At 55.3% G+C, this 24,291-nt stretch overlaps 1 protein-coding gene across 1 annotated transcript in view; it reads left to right on the forward strand.

Moving 5' to 3' along the window:
* The window catches only part of LOC127585587 (GTP-binding protein Rhes-like), a 46,426-nt gene extending 43,865 nt beyond the window's left edge, over nt 1–2,561 (forward strand). Inside the window, exon 3 of the mRNA XM_052043171.1 lies at nt 1,478–2,561. Coding sequence (XP_051899131.1) covers nt 1,478–2,007 — 530 coding nt within the window. The 3' untranslated portion in view covers nt 2,008–2,561. The remainder of the gene's footprint in view (nt 1–1,477) is intronic.
* The last annotated feature ends 21,730 nt before the right edge of the window (nt 2,562–24,291 follow it).

Genomic DNA, 24,291 nt, shown 5'->3' on the forward strand with positions numbered 1-24,291 from the left:
AAAGCACGTCAGACTGATAAGAAAGAGCAATGACTCAAAGTGGAACGAGAGAGGAAACTAGTTCTGCCGTTCATAGGCACGAAGGTTGTACGTACATTGGACTTCTGAATTTAATAATATTATGAGAGCTTGTTCGTTTGTAGTGATGTCCATAACTTGGGCATTCTTAACCTGGGGACGGGTTATACCACCTCCTCAAACAACAATCGTTCATTGCCTATCTCTGGACAGGACAGCTCCGTGTGGGTGAAAGTTGCAGCAGACAGGAGTGTGGCCATTTTGTGCAATTTTCTAGGTACTCGATGGGACATTCAGCCCCTGACCATTTCTCCAGTGTCACCCTTCCAGTGCTGTGGTTCTCCAAATGATGTTGACAATAACAGAGTGCCCAACATTTCCCGACGGAGAGATTCTTGACCTCACCAGTTCTTATCAACACATGGAGCCGGGACTGGGAACTCCATTCCCTGCTGTAACCGTGCTTCTTAAAGGGGCAACACTTAAAGGAGATCGATGACCTTCTACAATCTCCCACAGAGCCTGCCCCACGCCTGCATGGAGGTCAGGGTCACAGTCACGGGCAGGTTCCTCACCTCAGGACCACTACAGGCTGCTGCTACTCCCTGCCGCCCCTCAGTGCTGGGTTAGGGAGGTCACCCTGACTCTGTCATCAAAGAGAGACTTTACTTGCGCTTCCTTTAGCCCACAGGAGCAGGCAGAGTGGGCACTGGCTTCCCAAGGTGAAGGCACCTTGCAGAGACCGCCCTGGTGAGTCTACACCCCCCGCACCAAGCCTCTGTGAGCCCCTGGAGACCTCTCCCATTCACTCAGTAGCAACACCCCCAGAGGAGAGTGTTGCTTCTGTGCTGGAACAGTGGGCTGCCCAGGGAGCACCCCTGGGCTCCGTGCTGAGAGCTGTTAGGACTTGTCCCTTGGGTACGCAGCGCTGAGCTTGCAAAGGACCAAACAAACCTCCGGCCTTAGGGACATTCCGAATCCATTCCTGGCTTCGACTGGGCCACACCTCAGTTCAGTGTGACCACAGTCCCATGGGGGCACCGTTTACCTGCAGCATCCTGTTACCCAACAGACACCAACACCGACACAACTCCACAGGTGCCTGGCACCCCTCCAGACACTCATCTCAGCAGACTGGGAAGGTCTATCTACTCTGCATGACCCTCAACTCTTTCTCCTTCCCACACCTCTCCCTGACTTGTGAACGGTATTGGTATTGGTTTATCTCCTTGGGTGGCGCAGTGGGAAGGTGGGAGGGACTGGGCAATGGGAGGGAGGGACGGAGCAGTGGGAGGGTGGGAGGGGGCAGTGGGGGGGGAGGGACGGGGCGGTCGGGGGGAGGGACTACAGGGCCAACCGTCTCCTCTCCACATTTTGGCCACCACGTCAACCATTGCAGCTGGCCCTGCCCCACCCCAACACCCCCAGTGACTCCCTCCCCCCGCCTGTCGCCCTGCAGGTGACGTGTTCATCCTGGTCTTCAGCTTGGACAGCCGAGGGTCCTTCGAGGAGGTGCAGCGGCTGCGCAGGCAGATCATCGAGTGCAAGATGTGCCTGAAGGACAAGACCAAAGAGGCGATGGAGATCCCCATGGCTCTGTGCGGCAACAAGGCGGACCGTGCCGAGCTGCACCGGGAGGTCCTGACCGAGGAGGGCGAGCGGCTGGTCGCCGGTGACGCCAACAGCGTCTACTTCGAGATCTCGGCCAAGAAGAACTCCAACGTGGAGGAGATGTTCCGGGCCCTGTTCAGCATGGCCAAGCTCCCCCACGAGATGAGCCCCGCCCTCCACCGCAAGATCTCCCTGCAGTACTGCGAGGCTCTGCACCGCAAGTCCTTCCGCCTCAGGCGCGCCAAGGAGGTGGGGGCCTTCGGCATGGTCTCGCCCCTGGCCCGCCGGCCCAGCGTCAACAGCGACCTGATGTACATCAAGGAGAAGGTGATGGGCCGGGGGCAGCCCAGAGAGCGGGAGAAATGCCTCATCCAGTGACGGCCACCCAAGGGTGGGGCAGTCAGCAGTCCCAGGTCCAGCTCGCCCAGCTGCCCCTAACCCCCACCCCGCGGGACATCAGATGCCCATCGTCGCCAGGTTCAAAACAGAAACTAAACGTGCTGATGATTTGTAAATAAATGCAAGTCCTTTTGCTGGATGTCCAGTCGTTTCTCAGTGGGAAGCCAATAAGAAGCTGCTGTCCAGCCCGCCCACTAACTCCGCCTCCTGCCCAGCCCCGCCCACTGCCCAACCCCGCCCACTAACTCCGCCTCCTGACCAACCCCGCCCACTAACTCCGCCTCCTGCCCAACCCCGCCCACTAACTCCGCCTCCTGCCCAACCCCGCCCACTAACTCCGCCCACTACACAACCCTGCCCACTGCCCAACCCTGCCCATTAACTCCGCCTCCTTCCCAACCCCGCCCACTAACTCCGCCTCCTGCCCAGCCCCGCCCACTAACTCCGCCTCCTGCCCAACCCCGCCCACTAACTCCGCCTCCTGCCCAACCCCACCCACTAACTCCGCCTCCTGCCCAACCCCGCCCACTAACTCCGCCTCCTGCCCAACCCCGCCCACTAACTCCACCCACTACACAACCCTGCCCACTGCCCAACCCCGCCCACTAACTCCGCCTCCTGCCCAACCCCGCCCACTAACTCCGCCTCCTTCCCAGTCCCACCCACTAACCCCGCCCACTTCCCAACCCCGCCCACTTGCTCTGCCTCCTGCCCAACCCCACCCACTGCCCAACCCCGCCCATTAACTCCGCCCACTGCTGACCCCTGTCCACTCCTCGAACCCACCCACTGTCAACTCCTCCCGCTAACCCCGCCCACAGCCAAACCCCACCCACTGCATAACTCCACCCATTTCCCAGCCCTGCCCACGGGCCCCACCCACAGCTAAACCCCGCCCACTAACCCCGGCACTAACCCCGCCCACTAACCCTGCCCACCAACCCCACCCACAGCTAAACCCCGCCCACTAACCCCAGCACTAACCCCGCCCGCTAACCCCGCCCACTAACCCTGGCACTAACCCCGCCCACTAACCCTGGCACTAACCCCGCCCACTAACCCCGCCCACTTACCCCGCCCACTAACCCCGCCCACTCTCCCATCCCATTGTTACTCCTTCCCACTTCCCGTTTCTTCCAGTTGTCCCACCCCCTGCCCCAGCTTCGGCCCTGTGTCCCACCCAGTGACCCGCGCCCCGTCTGACCCCTCTCTGCACTGCTGTGCGAACACAGACACTACGGTAGCCCAGACTGCAGTCCCACCCCTGCTCTGTTTGTCCCCAGGGGTGCAGACCCAGGGCAGACAGGTCAGGGGCTCTGGCACCGGGGGCAGGAGCCCGACTGCCCGCTGCTCCGTCCCCGGCAGCCTGCACACCCGGTGGCTCTCCCTCCGTGCACTACGGCTCCCACGTTCACTCCCCTTCCTGTTTCAGGTTGTTCATCGCGGACCAGCTCGTCACACGGCACAGGGTTCACCCACTGGGAGACCCAATAAAGTGTGAAGCTTCCCACGGTTCACCTCTCCATGTGTGGCTCTGTGTGGGGCGGTGGTGGTGGGAGGGTGAGGGCATAGGGGGACAGTGGGGACAGGGGAGGGAGGGGGGATGGTGGGGTGGGGTGGGGGGCTGGGGGTAGGGGGAACGGTGGGGGTCTGAGGGAGGGGGGACAGTGTGGTGACGGTGGAGGGGACGGTGAGGGGATGGGGGACGGTGGGGAGGACGGGGAGGTGGGGGGGACGGTGGGAGGGACGGTGGGGGGGGTTGGAGTGGGTGTTGGGGAGTGAGGGGGACTGTGGGGGGGGATGGGGGGGACTGTGGGGGGGGGTGGGAGGACGGTGGGATTGTTTTTTAACCCTTGCTGCTCCCGGGAGCCGGTGTCCCTACGGGGAACGTCACCGCTCACCGGCTGCTCCTGTTAAATCGTCCGCTCACCGTGTGGGACGAGTCCAACGGCCGGCGTGGGGAGACAAGACCAGCCTCCTGTTCGCCCTGATCGAGGGGGAGCACAGCGAACAGACGCAGGAGGGTGTCAGAGGGCGAGACGGGAGGGGAGGGTGAGAGGGCAGGAACAGGAGCAAGGGTGGGCAAGAGCAGAGGAAGAGGTAAAGAGGTAACGGTGGAGAGTGAGACGGAGGGAGAGCGAGGGGGAGAGTGAGGGAAAGGAGAAGGAGATCAGGAGGTGCAGAGAAAGGGCAAGAGGAGGGGAGGCAGAGGTAGAAAAGCAAGTGAGGGAGGGGGCAGGCTGGGGGAATAACAGGGAGGGGAAACTGGACTGGGAGGGAGGGCGAGGGCGAGGGTGTGGTGGAGAGGGGTGTGATGGAGACTGTGACGTAGAGGGACGGGGGCTGGAGAGGGGGGAGGGGGGGTTAGAGAGGGAGACAAATTGAGGTCCTAAGCAACGTGGCCAAAGGTTTAGTGAGAGCGAGAGGCGGTGCCCAGTGAGGGGGAGGTGTGCTCGTAGGGTGGGGAGTCAGAGGGAGGCTGATACCCCTGCTCCAGCTGAACCTCACCTGCAACAATGGCTCCCTCACCCGCGGCTGCCCGCTCTTCAGGCCCACACCCGATCCCTGAGCCAATGCGCTGAAGGCTTCAGCCTCCACGTCCCTCTCAGACGGAGCGGAGCGTTCCACACCGCCGGCACTCACTGGGGGCTTTGGCTTCTTCTCCCCTCTGATCTTGTTTCTGACTCTTTGCAAAGATATATTGGACTTTGTTCTAGGTTCCTCATAACTTTTTTCACTCAGTTAAATTTCCCCTCAGCCTCCTCCACTCCAAATAAATCAACCCACCTTATCCAATCGTTCCTCATAGTTAAACTTTTTAGTCCTGACGACATCCTGATAAATCTCTGCTTGCTCTCCAGTTCACTCACACCTCTCCTGAGCAGATCTGTACACAGTGCTGAAGGTGTGCCCTTCAGCAGACCCTCACTGCTGGTGTACAGCATCACAGTGGCTGTATCAGTGAAGTCGTTTTCTGGAGGTCATTAATCCAAAGAATGAGTGGAGGTTTCAGTGTGCAACACTGCATTTTTCACAGCAACAAACAAACTGCTGAAGGAACTCAGCGGGTCAGGCAGCGTCTGTGGAGAGATATGGACAGTCGACATTTCAGGTCGATGCCCTTCAACTGGACTGGATCGGATCAGAACGTCGGATTGTCGACTGTGCGTTTCCCCCCACAGATGCTGCCTGACCCACTGAGTTCCTCCAGCAGATTCTTTTTTTGCTCCATATTCCAGCATCTGCAGTCTCTTGTGTCTCCATTCTGCATTTTTCTGATGATGAAGTAAAATCGAACATCATGCTGGCATCAGCACGGGCGAAGGTAACCTTGCTAGCTTGCTACCAGAAACACAATTGGTCCATCGACAAATGTTGAGGGGATTCTGTGGCCGTACCTGCCTGGGCTGCATCTGACTGCAGCTCCTGCGATGAGTTTGACAGGGCTGGCCCCCGAATGTGCCGAGCAGCCACCATCACCGACACATCCGCTTTGAATGTGAGAAGTCCTCCTGAACACCCAGGACTTGTGGGTACACTGCACGAGGTGTTCCACTGACCTGCCAACTAATAGCCTGACAAATGCTCACCAAATCATTCCTTCCTCCGTAACCATCTCTCCTTGCAGCCCGGAACACCAGCAGGGCACACCCACTGGAGATGGAGCTCACAGGTGTACGGGCAACCCGCAGGGTCCTCCGCGTTGATTCTGGACCCAAGTGGAACGGACTGTCCTGAAGTGATGCCTCAGCACTCAACCATGTTCAATAGAACTTGGAAGAGGCAAGTGTGGTAATAATGAAGGGGACACTTCAAGGCTTCCCACTGACACTGGCTCTGGAAGGCTTCAGGTTTGGGACGGGCAATTTAATCACACACCAATTGGGGAATTTCGAGGTTCAGTGTAAGGGCCTCAGGGGGACTTGTGTTCACTCCCAGGAGTGGCAGGAGGAGAATGTCCAGTTTTATCAAGGGCATCACCCTCCAAAACAAGGGAACCACCTTCCTGACCCTGGCTTCGCCAACACACATCGAGGACCCTTCGTCCCAGTCGATGGGTTTTTGAGCTGAAACGCGAAGCCTGCTTCTTCCTCCTCAGGTGCTGCCTGACCTGCCCGGTGTTCCCAACACCTCCTGCTTTTACTAAAGAAGAAGGGCAGAGCTGGGTCAGGCCCAGGTGGGCCCAGAGGCCGGGCTTCTGCCTGCTGAAGCAGCGTGTTGTCGAGGGATCCCACACCCAACACATCGAACCAAAGCCCTGCAGTCTGCCGCCTCTAACGGTGGATGATGGTGGACGTGAGCATCTCTGTCCTCAGTAACAGCAGACGGGCAAAACAAGGCCAAAGTGTCCGCAACCAGTGAGCAGCCTTCACCCTCCCCATGGGTGGTCCTGATGGACCCTCCCCTCACCCTCCCAGCGGGTGGTGCTGATGCCGCTCCCCTCTTCCCTCGTGACTCCCTAGCATCACGGGCAGTCATTCACCGACATGACTCCCTCGCCCGGATCCGGGAAGGACAGACCGAACCGGATGCAGCAAAGGCCACAGGGTCGGACGATGCCCGAGCCCTGGTGCTGAGATGTCCGCTCCACCGTGAGCCCTGGCTCCGGCCAGACTGTCCCCGTACATCTACCACACCGGCAGCTTGTCAACGGTTCTCACTGGTGTCCGGTCCCATAGCGGTGACTTAGGCTGGGACTGACCAGACCGAACACCTTGTGGGGCTTTAATGCACACTCACAGGGACACCAGTAACCGGACACCACAACAGTTCACCAGATGGTCCTCCTTACAGTGGGAGGTTCGGCTGGTGCTGGGCAGGGTACAGGGACGGCCTCTCTCCCCTCTGACCTGCCTCCTTGTTTGCCCTTCAACTTACAATGCCCTGGAACCCCAGAACCTTTGTTGCCAAGCGTGACATCTTTAATTGCGACCGTGGGTGTGAAATGCTAATGAATACAGTCGCAGCCGGCAGCTGTGAGCCGCCGGTGTTGCAAGCTGCGGGTCAACACCCACACAGCCGAGGAGTCTGCGTGACGGAGCGCTGCGTCCCCCCGCAGAGCTGTGGGACGTCGCACGGACCAAGGCTTCAGAGTTAGGCACAGTAATCCAGGAGCTCCTGGCCCGATTGCTCCCTTCCCCACTGGGCTCTGCTCACTCCAAGCCACAGGCCCCCACCCACCCATCTCTTGGGCTCCATCTCACACACACTTAGCAGCAGCCCTGGCCCACTGCAACGTACTTTCCTCAGGCCGTTTCCACTGGTGTCCCACAGACAGAGGTGCAGGGTGCGAGACAAACATCCACTTCACCATGGTCGGATAGTTCCTCTCATTCCAAGGGGGTTAGCTCAGGAGCAGGATGCCTGGCCGATGATTCTCACCGCACAACCAGGTCTGACACCTGCCCTGAGAGATGGTGTCGGTTCAAGGGTCTCAACACCGCTGGGATTGAGGGTGGGTCCGGCTGGGGGAGTTCTCCACTTCTTCACCGGTTTGGAGCCTGCAGAGTACAAGGGGTTAATGGAAAGACACAGATTATTTACAGAAAATGAGCAAGCTAAGTGAGCGGATCGCCATGGAAACAAAAGCGCCAGGCGGGTTCCAAGCTCACGGTGCAATTAGTGAGCAGGTTCGGGGGGGGGGGGGGGGGTGGGGGGGGGGGAACCCAAGCAGGAAACAAGCCAACCCTTCCCCAGTCCATCCAAATCTCTTCCCCGGGTCCGTCCCCAAACCCTTTCCCCAAATCTGTCCTAAATCTTCCCCCAGACCATCCCTGAATTCTCCCCCCCAGTCCGTCCTCCAACCCTTCCCCAGTCCGACCTCCAACCCTTCCCCAGTCCGACCTCAAACCCTTCCCCAGTCCGACCTCCAACCCTTCCCCAGTCCGACCTCCAACCCTTCCCCAGTCCGACCTCAAACCCTTCCCCGTCCGACCTCCAACCCTTCCCCAGTCCGACCTCAAACCCTTCCCCCCAGTCCGTCCTCCAACCCTTCCCCCAGTCCGACCTCAAACCCTTCCCCAGTCCGACCTCCAACCCTTCCCCAGTCCGACCTCCAACCCTTCCCCAGTCCGACCTCAAACCCTTCCCCCCAGTCCGTCCTAAAGTTGCTGCTGCCCCCCTGTTGCGCTTCTGGACCCATCGTGGCTGGTCGCAGAAGGAATGAATGGAGCTCCCAAATCTCTGACCAGGAAGCCTGGGGAAGCTGCAACAAGGCAGCGGGCAAACCTGCCGCTTCATTCCGCCATTCCTGGCTCCGAGACCACGGACCCCACCTCACCCACAGAGGTCGACAACGGAGGGTGGTGTCAGACACGGAGCCCCCTCCCCCAGGGGCACAGCACGGCCAGAGACACGGACTCTGCACACCTGATTCACTCTACAAACACTCACTCCATGCTTGCACATCCATTCCTTGCACACATACCCTGAGCTTACACCCCCACGTACACCCTCACACACCCATTCCACACGTACGCACCATCCCCCAGTCCACTCCCACCAGCTCCATCTCTGACGCATCAATTCCACACTCACATGTCCATGTGTACCTACCCGTTCCACCATTGCACACACACCCTGCACGTGCACACCTATCACACACACACATTTACCCTCTGCTTCTCCACCAGCTCTACACTTGCACATCTATTGCACGCCCTTCACTCGCACTCACACTTCACGCTCTCGTTTCACACTCACATTTCCCACGCCGCATTTCATTCACACACACACGCCCACACACACACACACACACTCACACACACACACAAGCCCACACACCCACACACACCCATACACACACACAACCCCATACACACACAACCCCATACACACACACCCGCACTCACATACAGACAGACACACGTGCACACCCACACACAACCCCACACACACACACACACACATACAGACAGACACGCGCACACCCACACTCACACCCACACACACACACACTCACACACAAACCCACACACCCATAAACACACACACACACACACAACCACACACACACTCAAACACACACAAACACCCATACACACACTCAAACACACAGAACCACACTCACACCTACACACACACCCGTACACACACACTCACACACACACACACAACCACACACACACAAACACACTCACTCCCCCACACACACACCCATACACACACACACACACACACACACACACACACACATCCAGTGCTTGCACACTTATTCTACACTTGAGCTCTTCCCCTTACACTCAATCGACACTGCCCACACTCACCGCCCACACTAACCGCCCACACTCACTGCCCACTCTGCCAACACTGAGACTGCCCCTCTGGCCACTCCCTGTGCCCACTTCAGGAAGTGTCAGCGATGACTGCCCAGTCTGACTCGGACGTTCCCTGCTGCGATGCCCCATCCCTCAGCGTTAGCTCAGACCCCTGTATGTTCTGCCTCTGACTATTACAGATTGTTGCTGTGGGATCGCAGCACAGTTGTGGGTGTGGGGCCTGTGGGGAGGAACGGGGAGAGCTCAGGAGAAGGCTGCCCCATGGTACAGATGTGTACAGCTGCTGCGGACGATTCTGCTGCTCACCCCTCATTCCAGCAGAAGCCACGTCTGTTCTTTCCCACACAACTTGACGTCAACAAGGGACGGCCCTGTCGGCGAGGTCGTTACCCCCGCGGAGAGCCCGCCCTGTCCTCCGGGAATCTGCGCCTCCAGCTCTCCTGCCAGGAAGGCCAGGAACAGCCAGCATCTGGATCCCATCATCGGCTCCAGCTGTCTCTGTGCTCCTGCGACCTTTCACTGTGAGGAGAGTCAAAGTGCCTCTGAGACTGGAATTCCTGACGGGAAGTTCGCCGGGATACACTGCCATCACTGCTCGGCCTCATCGCCAGGCTCCGACCTCAGACGTCCCCTTCTCCTGCTCGGAATGCTGAGCATGGCGGAGGCTGCAGCCGCTCCCCCTCTGCAGACGATGGTGGTTCCCACACTCCGAACTGGTCATCCTTCCACTGAGTGACGACCCCCGACACCAAGGTCACCGACGCCAGGGTCACCATCGCTGAGGTCACCATCGCTGAGGTCACCGACGCTGGGGTTACCGACGCCTGTCTGCTTCACCAGGTAAAAGGCCTGACCTGCTTTGAGACAATAAAAAGACACACGGGAAGGCAGACACACCTACAGACAAAAATACACACACCTACAGACAGGCACACACTCACACACTCATACACACACAGGCACAGACACACAAACGCACTCAGATAAGATAAGCTATCTTTATTAGTCACATGTACATCAAAACACACAGTGAAACAAATCTTTTGCGTAGAGTGTTCTGGGGGGCAGCCTGCAAGTGTCGCCACGCTTCCGGCGCCAACATAGCATGCCCACAACTTCCTAACCCGTACGTCTTTCGGAATGTGGGAGGAAACCGGAGCGCCCGGAGGAAACCCACGCAGACACGGGGAGAACGTACAAACTCCTTGCAGACAGCGGCCGGGATTGAACCCGGGTCGCAGGCGCCGTAATAGCATCACGCTAGCCGCTACACTACCGTGCCTGCACTCAAACACACACGCACAGACGTGTAAAGACACACACACACACTCAAACACACACACACAGACATATAACACATACACACATTCAAACACACACACACAGACACACACAGAATGAGAGACAGAGACAAACAGACATAAAATATAGATCAACAGAAGGTGGGGGGGAACAGATAGGGAGATAAATTCTCTGAGAGAGAAGAGGACAAACAGATGGCTGTACGTAGCTTGAGGACAGACATACAGGACAGAGAGAGATTGATGAGAGAGAGAAAGACAATCTGAGGAAGAGAGACCGAGTGAAGGGAACCTGCGGCAAGATCACACCCCACATTAGGGTCAGGCAGCGGGACTGTAAAGGCAGGGATGTGACCTCACCCGTAAAAGTCAACCACACAATATCCCAGGTGGCTCTTCGGTGAACTTTGGAGACAGACTTTGTGCAGAAGAAAGAGAAGGATGGTAGATTTGGCCCCAAGTCTGGGCTTATCTTTGTGGAGGGGGGTTTAATGTTCTGATCGCTGCTGGAGGGAGACCTTTTGTCAGCCCTCGCCGATGCTGACAAACGCAGACTGTCCCCTCCAAACACCACTGACTTACAACAGTGAACAGAATGACATTTCCTAAGGACAATGGACTCGTTGACTCACAGATTTACAACAAGCAAAGGTGGTACAATCAAAGGGACATTTTTTTATTTCAAAAATAAACTTTATTCATAATAAAAAATATGTACAAAAGAATAAACACAGCACAAAAATCTTAGTACAATCTTAGTATCATTTGGACAATACATTGAGTAGCATCAACACTTTTTATTAAACCACAGCACCATTGCCACTCATGTGGCCCCCCCGGGGTGATGCACACTTTTGTTGTTCGAGGGGCTTCCCCACCTGGCTCAGCCCCTCCACGTGCAGTAGCGGAAGGAGCCCAGACTGTGGTCCTTCCCCAAAGCGCCTTAGCAATGGCTGCACCCAGCTTCAGTGCGTCCCTCAGCACAGACTCCTGCAGCCTGGAATGTGCCAGTCCGCAGCATTCCCTTATGGACATCTCGCTGTGCTGGGAGACCAACAAGTTTCGGGCAGACCAAAGGGCATCTGTCACCGAGTTGATGACCTTCCAGCAGCAGTTGATGCCCGTCTCTGTGTGTGTCCCCAGGAGCAGCCCAGAGATCAGAGAGTCCTCTGTCATGCAGCTGCTGGGGATGAACCAGGACACAGACCCTCGCATCCGTCTCCACACCCTCTTAGCAAATCCACAGTCTGCAAAGAGGTGGGTGACCGTCTCCTCCCCACCGCAGCCGGTCCGAGAGCAGCGTGTGTAGCGTGTGAGTGTGTGTCTTATTTTACTCCCCACCACATTCCCATCAACTCCCCCAGATTCTACCACACACCGGGGGCAATTTACAGCGGCCAATTAACCCACCAACCCGCACGTCTTTGGGATGCAGGAGGAAACCGGAGCACCCGGGGGAAACCCACGCAGTCACGGGAAGAACGTGCAGACTCCACACAGACAGCGTCAGGATTGAACCCGGGTCGCCGGAGCTGTGAGGCGGTGGCTTTGCTAATTGTGGAATGACTGCGTGTGTTGTCTGGAATTGTAGCGGGATTGGGCTTTATAAAGTGAGCTCTGGTGCAGATGTGAGATTAGAGACTGGGAAATATCGGACGTCACTGCACTCTGGGGCATGTGGGTGTCTTTGTCTGTAACTTACAGCAGGGCTTTGTGTTCAAGCCTTGAAGTTTAAAAGTCTCCTTGAAGTATGGATGGTTGCATTTTAAGCTCTTGTCAGTTTAACCCTTGAGAGCGATATATGGTATCTGAACAATTAAAGTGCATGAATTCTCTGTGAGTTTTAAAATAGCTTCTGAGCTCCTTTGGATTTACACTGAGAAGAGAGGGAGAAAGAGAGATGGGGAGAGAGGAGGAGAGGGGGAGAGAAAGGGGGAAAGAGAGAGAGAAATGGAAAGAAAGGAAGAGAGAGAAAGGAGGAGAAAGAAAGAAGGGGAGGAGGGGAGAGAGAGGGAGAGAGGAGGGGAGGGAGAGAGAGGGAGGGAGGAGGGGAGGGAGAGAGAGGGAGGGAGGAGGGGAGGGAGAGAGAGGGAGGGAGGAGGGGAGGGAGGGAGGAGGGGAGGGAGAGAGAGGGAGGGGAGGGAGAGAGAGGGAGGGAGGAGGGGAGAGAGAGGGAGGGAGGAGGGGAGAGAGAGGGAGGGAGGAGGGGAGGGAGAGAGAGGGAGGGAGGAGGGGAGGGAGAGAGAGGGAGGGAGGAGGGGAGGGAGAGAGAGGGAGAGAGGAGGGGAGGGAGAGGGAGGGAGGGGAGGGAGAGAGGGAGGGAGGAGGGGAGAGAGAGGGAGGGAGGAGGGGAGGGAGAGAGAGGGAGGGAGGAGGGGAGGAAGAGAGAGGGAGGGAGGAGGGGAGGGAGAGAGAGGGAGGGAGGAGGGGAGGGAGAGAGAGGGAGGGAGGAGGGGAGAGAGAGGGAGGGAGGAGGGGAGGGAGAGAGAGGGAGGGGAGGGAGAGAGGGATGGAGGAGGGGAGAGAGAGGGAAGGAGGAGGGGAGAGAGAGGGAGGGAGGAGGGGAGGGAGAGAGAGGGAGGGAGGAGGGGAGGGAGGGAGAGGGAGGGAGGAGGGGAGGGAGAGAGAGGGAGGGAGGAGGGGAGGGAGAGAGAGGGAGGGAGGAGGGGAGGGAGAGAGAATGGGGGGGGCTGGTTAGAGAAAGACAGAGCCTTGACAAGAACTTTGTTTTCCCAGATGTTAGTCCAGATGTTATGACTTTTGCTGTTCCAACTGATTCTCCGATTCCTTGGGGTAAAGTGTGTGTGAGTTTCAAAAGAAGCAAAACTTCTGTGGATTGAAAGCAAAACATTTCGATCGTACGAAGTCCTGGCATCACCTTGTGTATGTTCTCCGAGGGAGAAAGGTGGATCTATGAAGTAAAGGATAGTAGCATCTTTTATTTTGACAGAAGGATTTTCTGGTACAACAGGTTAAGAAATTGAGAGTTTGTTTTCCAAAGAACAATTTCAACCTAAAGAATAAAATCCTGCAGTTCTGAATAGTCACTGATCTGCAAACAACTAAGTTCATGAAAAAAAACATGTTTTGTTCTGATTCAGGTACAGTTAAAAAATGCTGTTTGACTCATAGAATTCAAATTAAAATGAGTGGAATGTTTAGCAAAGGCCATTTGGTTTGGGTACTGAGATTTGGTCCAATAACGCTGACTGGATTCTGACCAAAAGTCAGTAGGTGGGGGAATTTTTCAAGTTGCAGGAGGAGGTGAGCTGCTGGTGTACAAACCTTGACCCTCATCCAAGGGTCATACAGACATGTGGGAGTGCAGTCCGCAGTGAGGAGAGATTGGGTCAACCAGACATGAGTCCACCGGCGCCCAGAAGACTGAGAGAAGATCTTGTTGAAATGTACGAAATCCTGACAGGACCTGACCAAGTTTCATCCAGTCCGGGCTCCAGAACCAGGCTTCCTCGCCTCAGGATACGGGATAGGATATTCAGGACGAAGCTGAGGAGAAACTTCTTCACTCAGAGGACGGTGAACTTGTGGAATTCTCGACCACAAAGCGCTGCGGAGGTCAATCACTGAGAATATTCCTGAAAGGAAGTAGGTTTCTGGACGCAAGAGGCCTGAAGGGTGTGGGGAGAAAACAGGGAACAACTATCGAGGTGGAAGTTCAGTCACGATCTTATCGGCTGGTGGGGCAGACTCAAAGGACCGAAGGGCCGAATGCTCCTACTCTCAACGTCCCTCTGAGAGCAGAGTCAGACATTCCCTGCACAGGGCAGATGGAGAGAGTTCAGGAATTTTTTTTATTTTTATCCAAAATAAACATTATTCATAATAAAAGACAAACTATATACAATAATAAAACAGTGCAAACCTTTACATTCGTGTACAGATCAACTATTACTGTTACTTTTTACACAAACCACAGCACCGATGCCACTCGTGTGGCTCCCTGGGGGGGGGGGGGGGGGATACCCCAATCCCATATTTACAATCTTTAAGGGGCTTTCTCGCCTGACCCCGCCCCTCCCTCTCCTGTGGCGGAAGAACCCTAAACTGTCGTCCTTCCCCAGCGAGTCCTTGCAGCTTCAGTGTGTCCCTCAGCATGTACTCCTGCAGCCTGGAATGTGCAAGTCGGCAGCACTTCCCTATGGACATCTCACAGTGCTGGGAGACCAACAAGTTTCAGGCAGCCTAAAGGGCGTCTTTCACCGAGTTGACGACCTTCCAGCAGCAGTTGATGTCTGTCTCTGTGTGTGTCCCCGGGAACAGCCCATAGATCAGAGAATCCTCTGTTATGCAGCTGCTGGGGATGAACCGTGACAAGGATCCTTGCATCTTTCACCACACTCTCCATGCAAACCCACAGCCCGAAAAGAGGTGGGCGACCGTCTCGTCCCCAGCACAGTCCTCCCGCGGGCAGCATGTGCTGGGACTGATGCTCCGACCACGCAGGAAGGATCTGACTGGGAAGGCCCCTCTCACCGCCAGCCAAGCGAGGTCTTGATGCTTGTTGATGAGTTCTGGCGATGAGGCAGTCCGCCAGATGGTCTAGACAGTCTGCTCAGGGAACCACCCCACGGTATCCATCGAGTCCTTCTCCTGCAGTGTCTGCAGGATGTCCCATGCTGACCACTGCCTGATGGAATTGTGGTCGAAGGGGTTGGTCTGCAAGAACTTTTCCACGAAGGACAAGTAGTGCGGCAACGTCCAGCTGACTGGGACGTCGTGTGGCCACGGGGCCAGCCCCATCCTTCGCAACAGCAGGGACAGGTAGAACCTTGGTACACAGTGACACTTGGTGCCCACATACTTGGGTTCCACGCACAGCCTGATGCAGCCACAGACGAAGGTGGTCATCAGGAGGAGGGCGACATTGGGGACACCTTTACCCCCATTGTCCAGGGACTTGTGCACAGTGACCCGTCGGACCTGCACCATCTTGGATCCCCAGATGAACCGGAAGATGGCGCGGGTGATTTCCAAGCCAGAGGAGCGAGGAACAGGCCACACCTGCGCCAAGTACAGCAGCCCTGAGAGCACCTCACACCTGATGACCAAGTTCTTCCCAGTTATCGATAGGGAGCGCCGTTCCCACAGTCCCAGTTTCTGCTTCACCTTCCTAATCCGCTCCCGCCAATTTTAGTTGCACGCCTCGTCCCCTCCGAACCAGATCCCCAGCAACTTCAGGTAGTCAGGACTGACGGTGAAGGGGACGTTGGATCGGTCGGGCCAGTTGCCGAAGAGCATGGCCTCGCTCTTCGCGCGGTTGACTCTGGCCCCTGATGCCGACTCAAACTGGTCGCAGATGCTGATCAATCTGCGAACTGACCTTGGGTCCGAGCAGAAGACGGCGACGTCGTCCATGTACAGGGAGGTTTTCACCTGGGTGACCCCACTGCCTGGCAACGTCACCCCTCTGATGCTCTCGCCCTTCCTGATGGATTCGGCAAAGGGTTCTATACAGCACACAATCAAGACGGGGGAGAGAGGGCAGCCCTGCCTGACTCCAGACTTGATGGGGAAGCTCTCTGTCTCCCACCCATTGATTTGGACTGCACTAGGGATGTCTGTGTAGAGCAGTTGGATCCAATGCCTGATTCCCTCCCCAAAGCCCATTTTGGAGGACACATCCAACATGTATGTATGTGATATCCCATCCAAGGTCTTCTCCTGGTCCAAGCTGACCAGGCAGGTGTCCACCCCTCTGTCCTCCACGTAGGATGGTATCCCTGGCGATGGTATCCCTGAGCAGCATGAGGCTGTCAAAGATCTTCCTGCCAGGTACAGCACAGGTTTGGTCCGGGTGGATCATCTGTCCCAGAGCAGACGACCCTGTTGGCGATGGCCTTGGACAGGATCTTATAGTTCACATTCAACAGTGAGATGGGTCTCCAATTTCTGATGTCCTCCCTCTCCCCCTTCTGCTTGTAGATGAGGGTAATGATGCCCTTCCTCATGGATTCTGACATGCTGCCAGCCCGACGCATAGCGTTGTTCACTTCCAGCAGGTCTGGGCCCATCCAGTCCCACAGAGCCGAGTACAACTCCACCGGTAAGCCGTCGCTTCCAGGAGTTTTATTCGAATCAAAGGAACGGGCGGAGCCATTCAACTCCTCCAGGGTCAGTGGTTGGTCCAGTCAGGGATCCACCGCAGCCTCTCACGGTGGAGCCCGGCTGTTTTGGTCAAAGAATATACCTTATTCAGAAAATATGTGAACAGCCACACAAACGGGACATGGCGATGTCTGCGTTTACTGCTGATTATATTCACTTTAATATATTTGCAACACGTCAACACCACTCCTGTTCCCTCCTTAAACAACGCACCCGGGAAGTGTCTGCAAGTCTGTTATCCAGGGCAGCATTCCCTTATGGACATCTCGCTGTGCTGGGAGACCAATAGGTTTCGGGCAGGACAAAGGGCATCTTTCTCTGAGTGTATCTCACCGCCCACACTCGCTCGATGAGAGGAAAGTGGGGCATGGATAAAAGGGAGGGAGGTGGGGAGGGAACCGGTGGGAGGAGTGTGTGGGTGTTGGGCAGATGGGGAGGGTGGGGGCGAGGAAAGACCTCGGGCGCTAGGGGCCAGTTGGGTCAGGAAGAAAGAGAAAGAAAAAGTAAAGGGTTAAATGGGTGAAAGAGAGGGGATCGGTTCCCAGGAGTCTGAGAATCCTGCTGCCCTGTTGGAGACTGTCCAGGCAGAGTCCGGGCTACTGTTCCCCTCAGTTACGTTTGGCCTTGAGCTGGCAGCGGAGGAGGCTGTGGACAGACACCACATACAACTGAGATTTACAAACACTTCTGAAAATTACATTTCTTACTTGAATTGATTACTGTGAACTGTCTGAATGTCCAGCTGTGACTCCCTGTGCATACAGTATATTCAATTCTGAGTTAATGTTGTATAACTTGTCCCCTGCAGTAAAGCTCTAATGTAGAGACGACAATGTACAGTGATCACAGTTTCCAAATGGCATGTGCTCTCCTTTCAACCATATACCTTTTTGTACTGTCCACTGAGACGGGTTAAAATATGACGTTACTTTCTTTATTCGACTTGTAAAGTGAACCATGATCCCTGGTGTAGCAGTGAGTGCTGTTTGTAAAGTTTTCACATTCTCCCCCTGACTGTATGGAAGCTCACCAGCGTCTCTTCCTCAGGAGGCTAAAGGATCTCGGCATGTCCCCGTTGACCCTCACAGATTTTTATCGATGCACCACAGAAAGCATCCTATCCGGATGCATCACAGCTTGGTGTGGCAACTGCTCTGCCTGTGACTGTAAGAAACTGCAGAGAGTTGTGGACACAGCCCAGCGCATCACAGAAACCAGCCTCCCCTCCATGGACTCTGTCTACACTTCTCGCTGCCTTGGTAAAGCAGCCAACATAATCAAGGACCCCACCCCAGACATTCTCTCTTCTCCTCCCTCCCACTAGGGAGTAGATACAAAAGCCTGAAAGCACGTAGCACCAGGGTCAAGGACCCCTTTTATCCTGCTGTTATAAAACTATTGAACAGTCCCTTAGTATGATAAGATAGACTCTTGACCTCGCAATCTATCTCATCATGGCCTTGCACCTTATTGTCTGCTTTGCACTGCATTTTCTCTGTAGCTGTGACACTTTATTCTGCATTCTGTTGTTGTTTTCCCTTGTACTACCTCAATGCACTGATGCGATGCAATGATCTGTATGGGTGGCATGCAAAACAAAGTTTTTCACTGTACCTCGATGACAATAATAAACCAATTTACCAATTTATTTACAAATTTCCACCAGCTGCTCTTGTTTCCTCCCATGGCTTGGTATGACAACTGCTCTTCCCAAGACCGCAAGAAACTGCAGAGAGTTGTGGACACAGCCCAGCACATCATGGAAACCAGCCTCCCCTTCATGGACTCTGTCTTTACCTCTCGCTGACTCGGGAAAGCAGCCAGCATAATCAAAGACCCCTCCCACCCCAGACATTCTCTCCTCTCCTCTCTCCCACCAGGGAGTAGATACAAAAGCCAGAAAGCACAGTGGGTTAATTGACTATTGGAAGTAGTCCCTTAGTGGCAAACGAATCAAGGGAGTTTATGGGGATGTGTGGGAGAATTGGGTGTAATGCAGGGAGTTACTCAGTATGGGAGGGGGGGAGGCGTGTTGGAGAGTCCCGTGGAGGGTCAGGATCACATCCTGGGGAAGTACAATTGTATCGGGGAAGTGGGTACTTTGGTGTTTGGTCAACATTGAAACTGGGTCCCAACAACGGTCAGCATGAGAGACCAGGCAGCGATCCATGGGGCATCTGTATTTAACACCAGGACGTCCCAAGGCAACAGGTATGACTCAGCCTGGCCCAGATGGTAGAAACTGGGTCAGAGATGGGATGAGCAAATATCGGGGAAAATGAACGGTGGTCCAGGAAGGAGACCAGGTCCTGCCTGTTCACCTGCAAGACGTGGTCAGACACCAAGGGTGTCCTGCCAGGATGGTTCGATCATGGAATTGAGGAACTCTTCCAGTGACCCAGAACCAAACGATCCCTGTGTGATGGATGGCTTCTGGTGGTGGAACCATCACCAGATGATTTGAACATAGAATATAGAACATAGAACACTACAGCACAGTACAGGCCCTTCGGCCCACAATGTCGTGCTGACATCTTATCCTGCTCTAAGATCTATCTAACCCTTCCCTCCCATATAGCCCTCCACTTCTCTATCATTCATGTGTCTATGATTCGCTTGGATGTCCCTAATGTGTCTGCCCCCACAACCTCTGCCGACAGTGCGTTCAACACACCCACCACTCTCTGTGTAATAAAATTTACCCCTGACATCCTCCTTATACCTTCCTCCAATCACCTTAAAATTAGGTCCCCTCATGTGAGCCATTGCCGCAGATCAGTTACCACTGGGTAGACACAAGAAACTACATATGTCAAAACCCTGCATCTGGACAACCTGTCTCAGCATACCTGGTCCTGATGCAGGGTCTTGACCCGAAACGTCAACAATTCTTCTCCTCCCACAGACATTGCCTGACCCACTGAGTTTGTCCAGCAGGTCATTTGTGGCTACCACTGGGTGACTAATTGACATGCAAAGGCCTTGTGTAAAGCTGATGTGGGGGGTCTGGTGCAGATGTACCTGGTGAGGTGTCAAGTCACACGAGGAGCCCAAAAGATGTGCTCAAACCAGAGACGGTTCCTCTGTCCTCATGGAGTAGGTACCCAGGGTGTGGCTTGAATTGGCTCACGGAGCCAACATCAGTAACTGCATTCCAACAACACCTCACGACACCGGCCCATCGAGGGAGCAACAGCACAGTGTAAACACCCTTCACTACAAGCCCCAGTACCTGTGTGTGTGTACACCCTGTCCAAACCTCGAGGCTTGGGGCATGGGTTTTACTAAACACGTCCCCCTCTGTGTAGGTCAGTGTAGAGGGGTTAAGGCAGCGACTACATCACAGTGTAGCACCGTTCCACCTTACCACATCAGAGTTGATGGGACGGGTTAACCAATCACAAAACACTATTACACCCAAACACAAAATAACAAACAAATGGGGAGGTCCCTCAACTGCGGGACGATACATCTTGGTGGGACATCGGCATGAACACCTAACGCAGAATCCCACCCCTTGTCCTGGTCCTGGATTGTTTGTTTGAGACCCCTCTCTGGAGTCAAAGGCTGAGACGGTGAGGTTCGTCCTGACCCAAGGCAAGGAGCGAGAAGAGGAAGTGGTGAGGAAGGAAGGTTGGTGGGTGGGGTCTTGGCTCAACAGGAGCAGGAGAAGTTGGATCAGCGGAGAACTATTCCCGAAGGAGTCAGGAAACCACTGCTTGAGGTGGAGTCCTGTAGCCAAACCTGCAGCGGGAACACATTTAACCCTCCAAAGTCAGCAGGGTCAGGCGGGACATTAAGAGTGGATGACCTTTATACGTAAAGGTAATTTTGTGCCTACTCTTCATATGCCAGCGTACCTGTGGCTCTGTAATGAACTTTAGGAGACAGACTGTGATCAGAAGAAGCTGAATAGTTGTACTGGCCCCAGCGGGTCTGGATTTACCTCCAAAGTCCTTTGGAGATGTTTTTTCTATGTCAAACTATACATTTATAAAAAAATCAGAGGTATGTATTGCAGCCCTCGAGCATAAAGTTCCTAGGGATTGAACACAGATTCCAGCCCCTCAGTGTGCAATGGTGGGAGAGCCCTAAACTGTGGCCCGTCCCCAAGAATCCCCTTGCAGTGTTGCACCAGCGTCAACATGTCCCTCAGCACGTGGTCCTGGACCTTAGAGCTGCCAATGTGCAGCCCCCGGCCACGGACCACACCTTGCTCTGGAACACCAGTGAGTTTCGGGAAGACCAGGGGGCATCTTTCACTGTGTGGACAGTTTCCCAGCAGTAGTTGGTGTGTGTCCCTGGGAACAGCCCGTACAGGACAGGGTCCAGTGTGACACGGCTATTCAGGACAAACCTCGTCAAGTACCCCTGCCTTACGTCGCAGACCTGGAAAAGGCGCATTCTAGACAGAGGCAGGCAATGGCCTTGATTCCAGTGCAGTGATCGCGAGGGCAGTGTGCGGTGTGGCCAATATTCCAATCATGAAAGATCTGACGGGGAAGCCCTTTTCCTTCAGAAATGTCTGTGCTCAGATTGCTGCTGGAAAGAAACTTATTGATCAACCCTCCAAAGCGTTGATGAGCCCAGAACTTTCTCTGCAAATTATCTTTGTAAGATACAAGGGCACCTCCAGATGCCCAGGACTCACTGGTTCCACACTCGGTTAAATGGTGCTTTGATGCCAAAGGTAGTCCCTCTCACCTCACCTCCAGAAGCCAGCTCTTTGCTCTGTGTTTGGACCAGGGCTGTAATGATGTCTGGAGCCAAATGAGAGACCCAGCCTGAGCATCAGTGACCAGGTTGTTGGTGAGTATGGAAAATACGATGATGCTGGAGGAACTCAGCAGGCCAGGCAGCATCCGTGGAGAAAAGCAGGCGGTCAACGTTTCAGGTCCTGACCCCAGTGTTAAGCCTGCCCGTGGATTCTCCCTCTCCCTCAGCCCCCTTCCCCTGCCAGACCCCTCAGAGATCGCCACCCCCAGTATGACCACTGCTTCGGATCTTCCTTGTCCACTTCCCGGAATTAAACAGGCGGATGAGGGCAGAAAGTCCATCAATCCACAGCGGGAGGAACATAAGAGCATAGAACAGTGCCCTTCAGCCTATAATGTCTGGGCTAAACACAATGTCAAATTAAACTAAATCCCTTCTGCCTGCACACGATCCACATCCCTCCATCCCCTGCACATTCATGTGTCTGTCTAACAGCCTCTTAAACCCCTCTATCGTATCTGCTTCCCCCACCACCCCTGGCACCCACTGCTGTCTGTGTAAAAAACTTGCCCCACACGTCTCCTTTAAATTTTCCCCCCTCTCACCATAAATGCATGCCCTCTAGTGTTAGACATTTCTACACTGAGAGAAAGGTTCTGACTGCCTACCCTGTCTATGTCTCTTGCAATTTTATAAACTTCTATCAGGTCTCCCCTCAGCCTCTGACCTCCAGAGAAAACCACCCATGTTTGTCCAACCTCTCCAAGCCCTCGAATCCAGCATCCTGGTGAACCTATTCTGCACCCTCTCCAAAGCCTCCATGTCCTGCATGTAACGGGGCGGCCAGAACTGCACACAATACTCCAAGGGCGGCCTGACCTAGGTCTTATACGGCTGCAACGTGACTTCCTGACTGTTGTACTCAGTGCCCCAAGGAAGAACTGAATACTCAATGGAAGAACAAAGAAGTGGAATTAGGGAGGGACCAGTGCATGGGACATGTGGGATCTGATGTCCCTGCGCAGGAAGCTGATCTGGAAGATAGGAGGGAAGGTTAGTCGGATGTGGTCCATTATGGCAGAGGAGATGGAGTATAAGATTTGGGGAACCTTGCTGCAAGTGTTGGTGAGACCACGGCCAGAGAAGTGAGTGGAGGTCCCCTCTCCTTGTTTCGGGGGGTGGGGGGACACCCTCTGTGTCTGCAAAGGGTGACATCCTCGCTTCTCGTTGCCACCGGCAGACGGTCCACGGTTCCAGGGATTTTTGTGGCCTTTCCCAGAGGCCCAGGGTCACTGGGCGAGGGTGAGGGCTGCGCGCTTCGGCAAGCGGGTGAACCGAAGCCTTTGGGTTTTCATCCCTGTGTCCAGCTGGCTGAGGATACAGGGGTTCAGGACCGGTGTGAGGGGGGGGGCCGGGTATGGAAACACCGAGTGCCCCACCCCCGGGTGCTGAGGGTCACCCAGCCCTAGTCCGGGCTGGTCGGCCAGGGCCCAGTGCAGACTGGAACGCCCCCAGTTCCTGCTCTTCCCCAGGGGAGAGGCGCCAGGGCAGGAATCCCTTCAACCACAGCACACAGGCAAAGCGCAGCTCAGAAGATGCTGGACTGCTGAGGGGAGAGGGGAGAGGGGAGAGGGGAGAGGGGAGAGGGGAGGAGTAGAGGAAAAGGAGAGAGGGGACGGGGAGAGGGGAGGGGAAGGGGGAGAGGGGAGGAGGAGAGGGGTGAGGAGGAGGGGAGGGGAGAGGGGGAGGGGGAGTGCAGAGGGGAGAAGGTGACGGGTGAGGAGAGGGGAGAGGGACGAGGTGTGAGGAGAGAGTTGGGGGGGGAGGTGGGAGGGCTGAGCTCGTGGGGACTGGGCGAAGGGACGTTGGGGGAAGGGGAGGACACCCACGTGGGCTCCCGTCAGCCAGGCAGCTAATGCCACCTCACAAAGTCTCGTTTCCCGACCATTCCGGGAGGTTCCCCTCCCCAGCTGATCCATCCAACCCGCTGACAGCTTCAGTGCCGTCACGAGCTGTCCTCAGCTGTGGAGGGAGGAAGCCCCCTCCTCGTCCCTGCAGGACTGCCCCTGTACACGGCGGGGACGGGGGTGGAGATGTGTCAGTATCTGTTCTAGTTCACCCCAGCAGCTCCACAACACAGGACTCTGGGCTCCAGGGACGGTGGCTGGACTGGTGGGAACTGTGCAGAAATATTGGTTTCTATGTCAGGACTTTCTGTTCAAGCGTCAATGACTCTGCCTCCACAAGTCTCTGAGGTGGAGGATTCCTGTTCAGAAGGCTCCACGACCTGTAACATTAACTGTTTCTCCCTCCACGGATGCTGCCCGACCTGCGGTGTGTTTCCAGCATCTGCTCTTTTATTTTGATTTCCATAAAGAATTCAGGAGATTCACGACCAGCTGTGAGGAGCTCCCTTCTCATCTCCGTCCCCCCAATTTTGAACAATGCCCTTTTGTTCTATGTAAACATCCTCTTCAAAACAACCCTGTCAACCCCCTCATCCTGTTGCATGCTCCAATCAGATCACCCCTCATTCTCCAACAAACCCCAAAAGTACAGGCGCAAACTCTTCATACGTCAACCTCCTTATCCCACAAACCTTCTCTGCACTGCCTTAATGACGTGCATCATTTCTTAAGTAGGGAGACCAAAACCATTCCAGCTTTCACCAGCACCCTGTTAAGGTTACATCAAAACAACCTTCTTTTATGTTCCAAACATGATGTGGTGGCGCGGTGGCACAGCTGGTAGTCCGAGGTTCGATCCTGACCTCTGGCGCTGTCTGTGTGAAGTCTGCACGTTGTCCATGGTTTCCCCCTGGGTCCTCCCACTTTCCAAAGACG

Source organism: Pristis pectinata, chromosome 33, assembly GCF_009764475.1.
Source record: "Pristis pectinata isolate sPriPec2 chromosome 33, sPriPec2.1.pri, whole genome shotgun sequence".
In the NCBI taxonomy this organism is placed as follows: Eukaryota; Metazoa; Chordata; class Chondrichthyes; order Rhinopristiformes; family Pristidae; genus Pristis; species Pristis pectinata.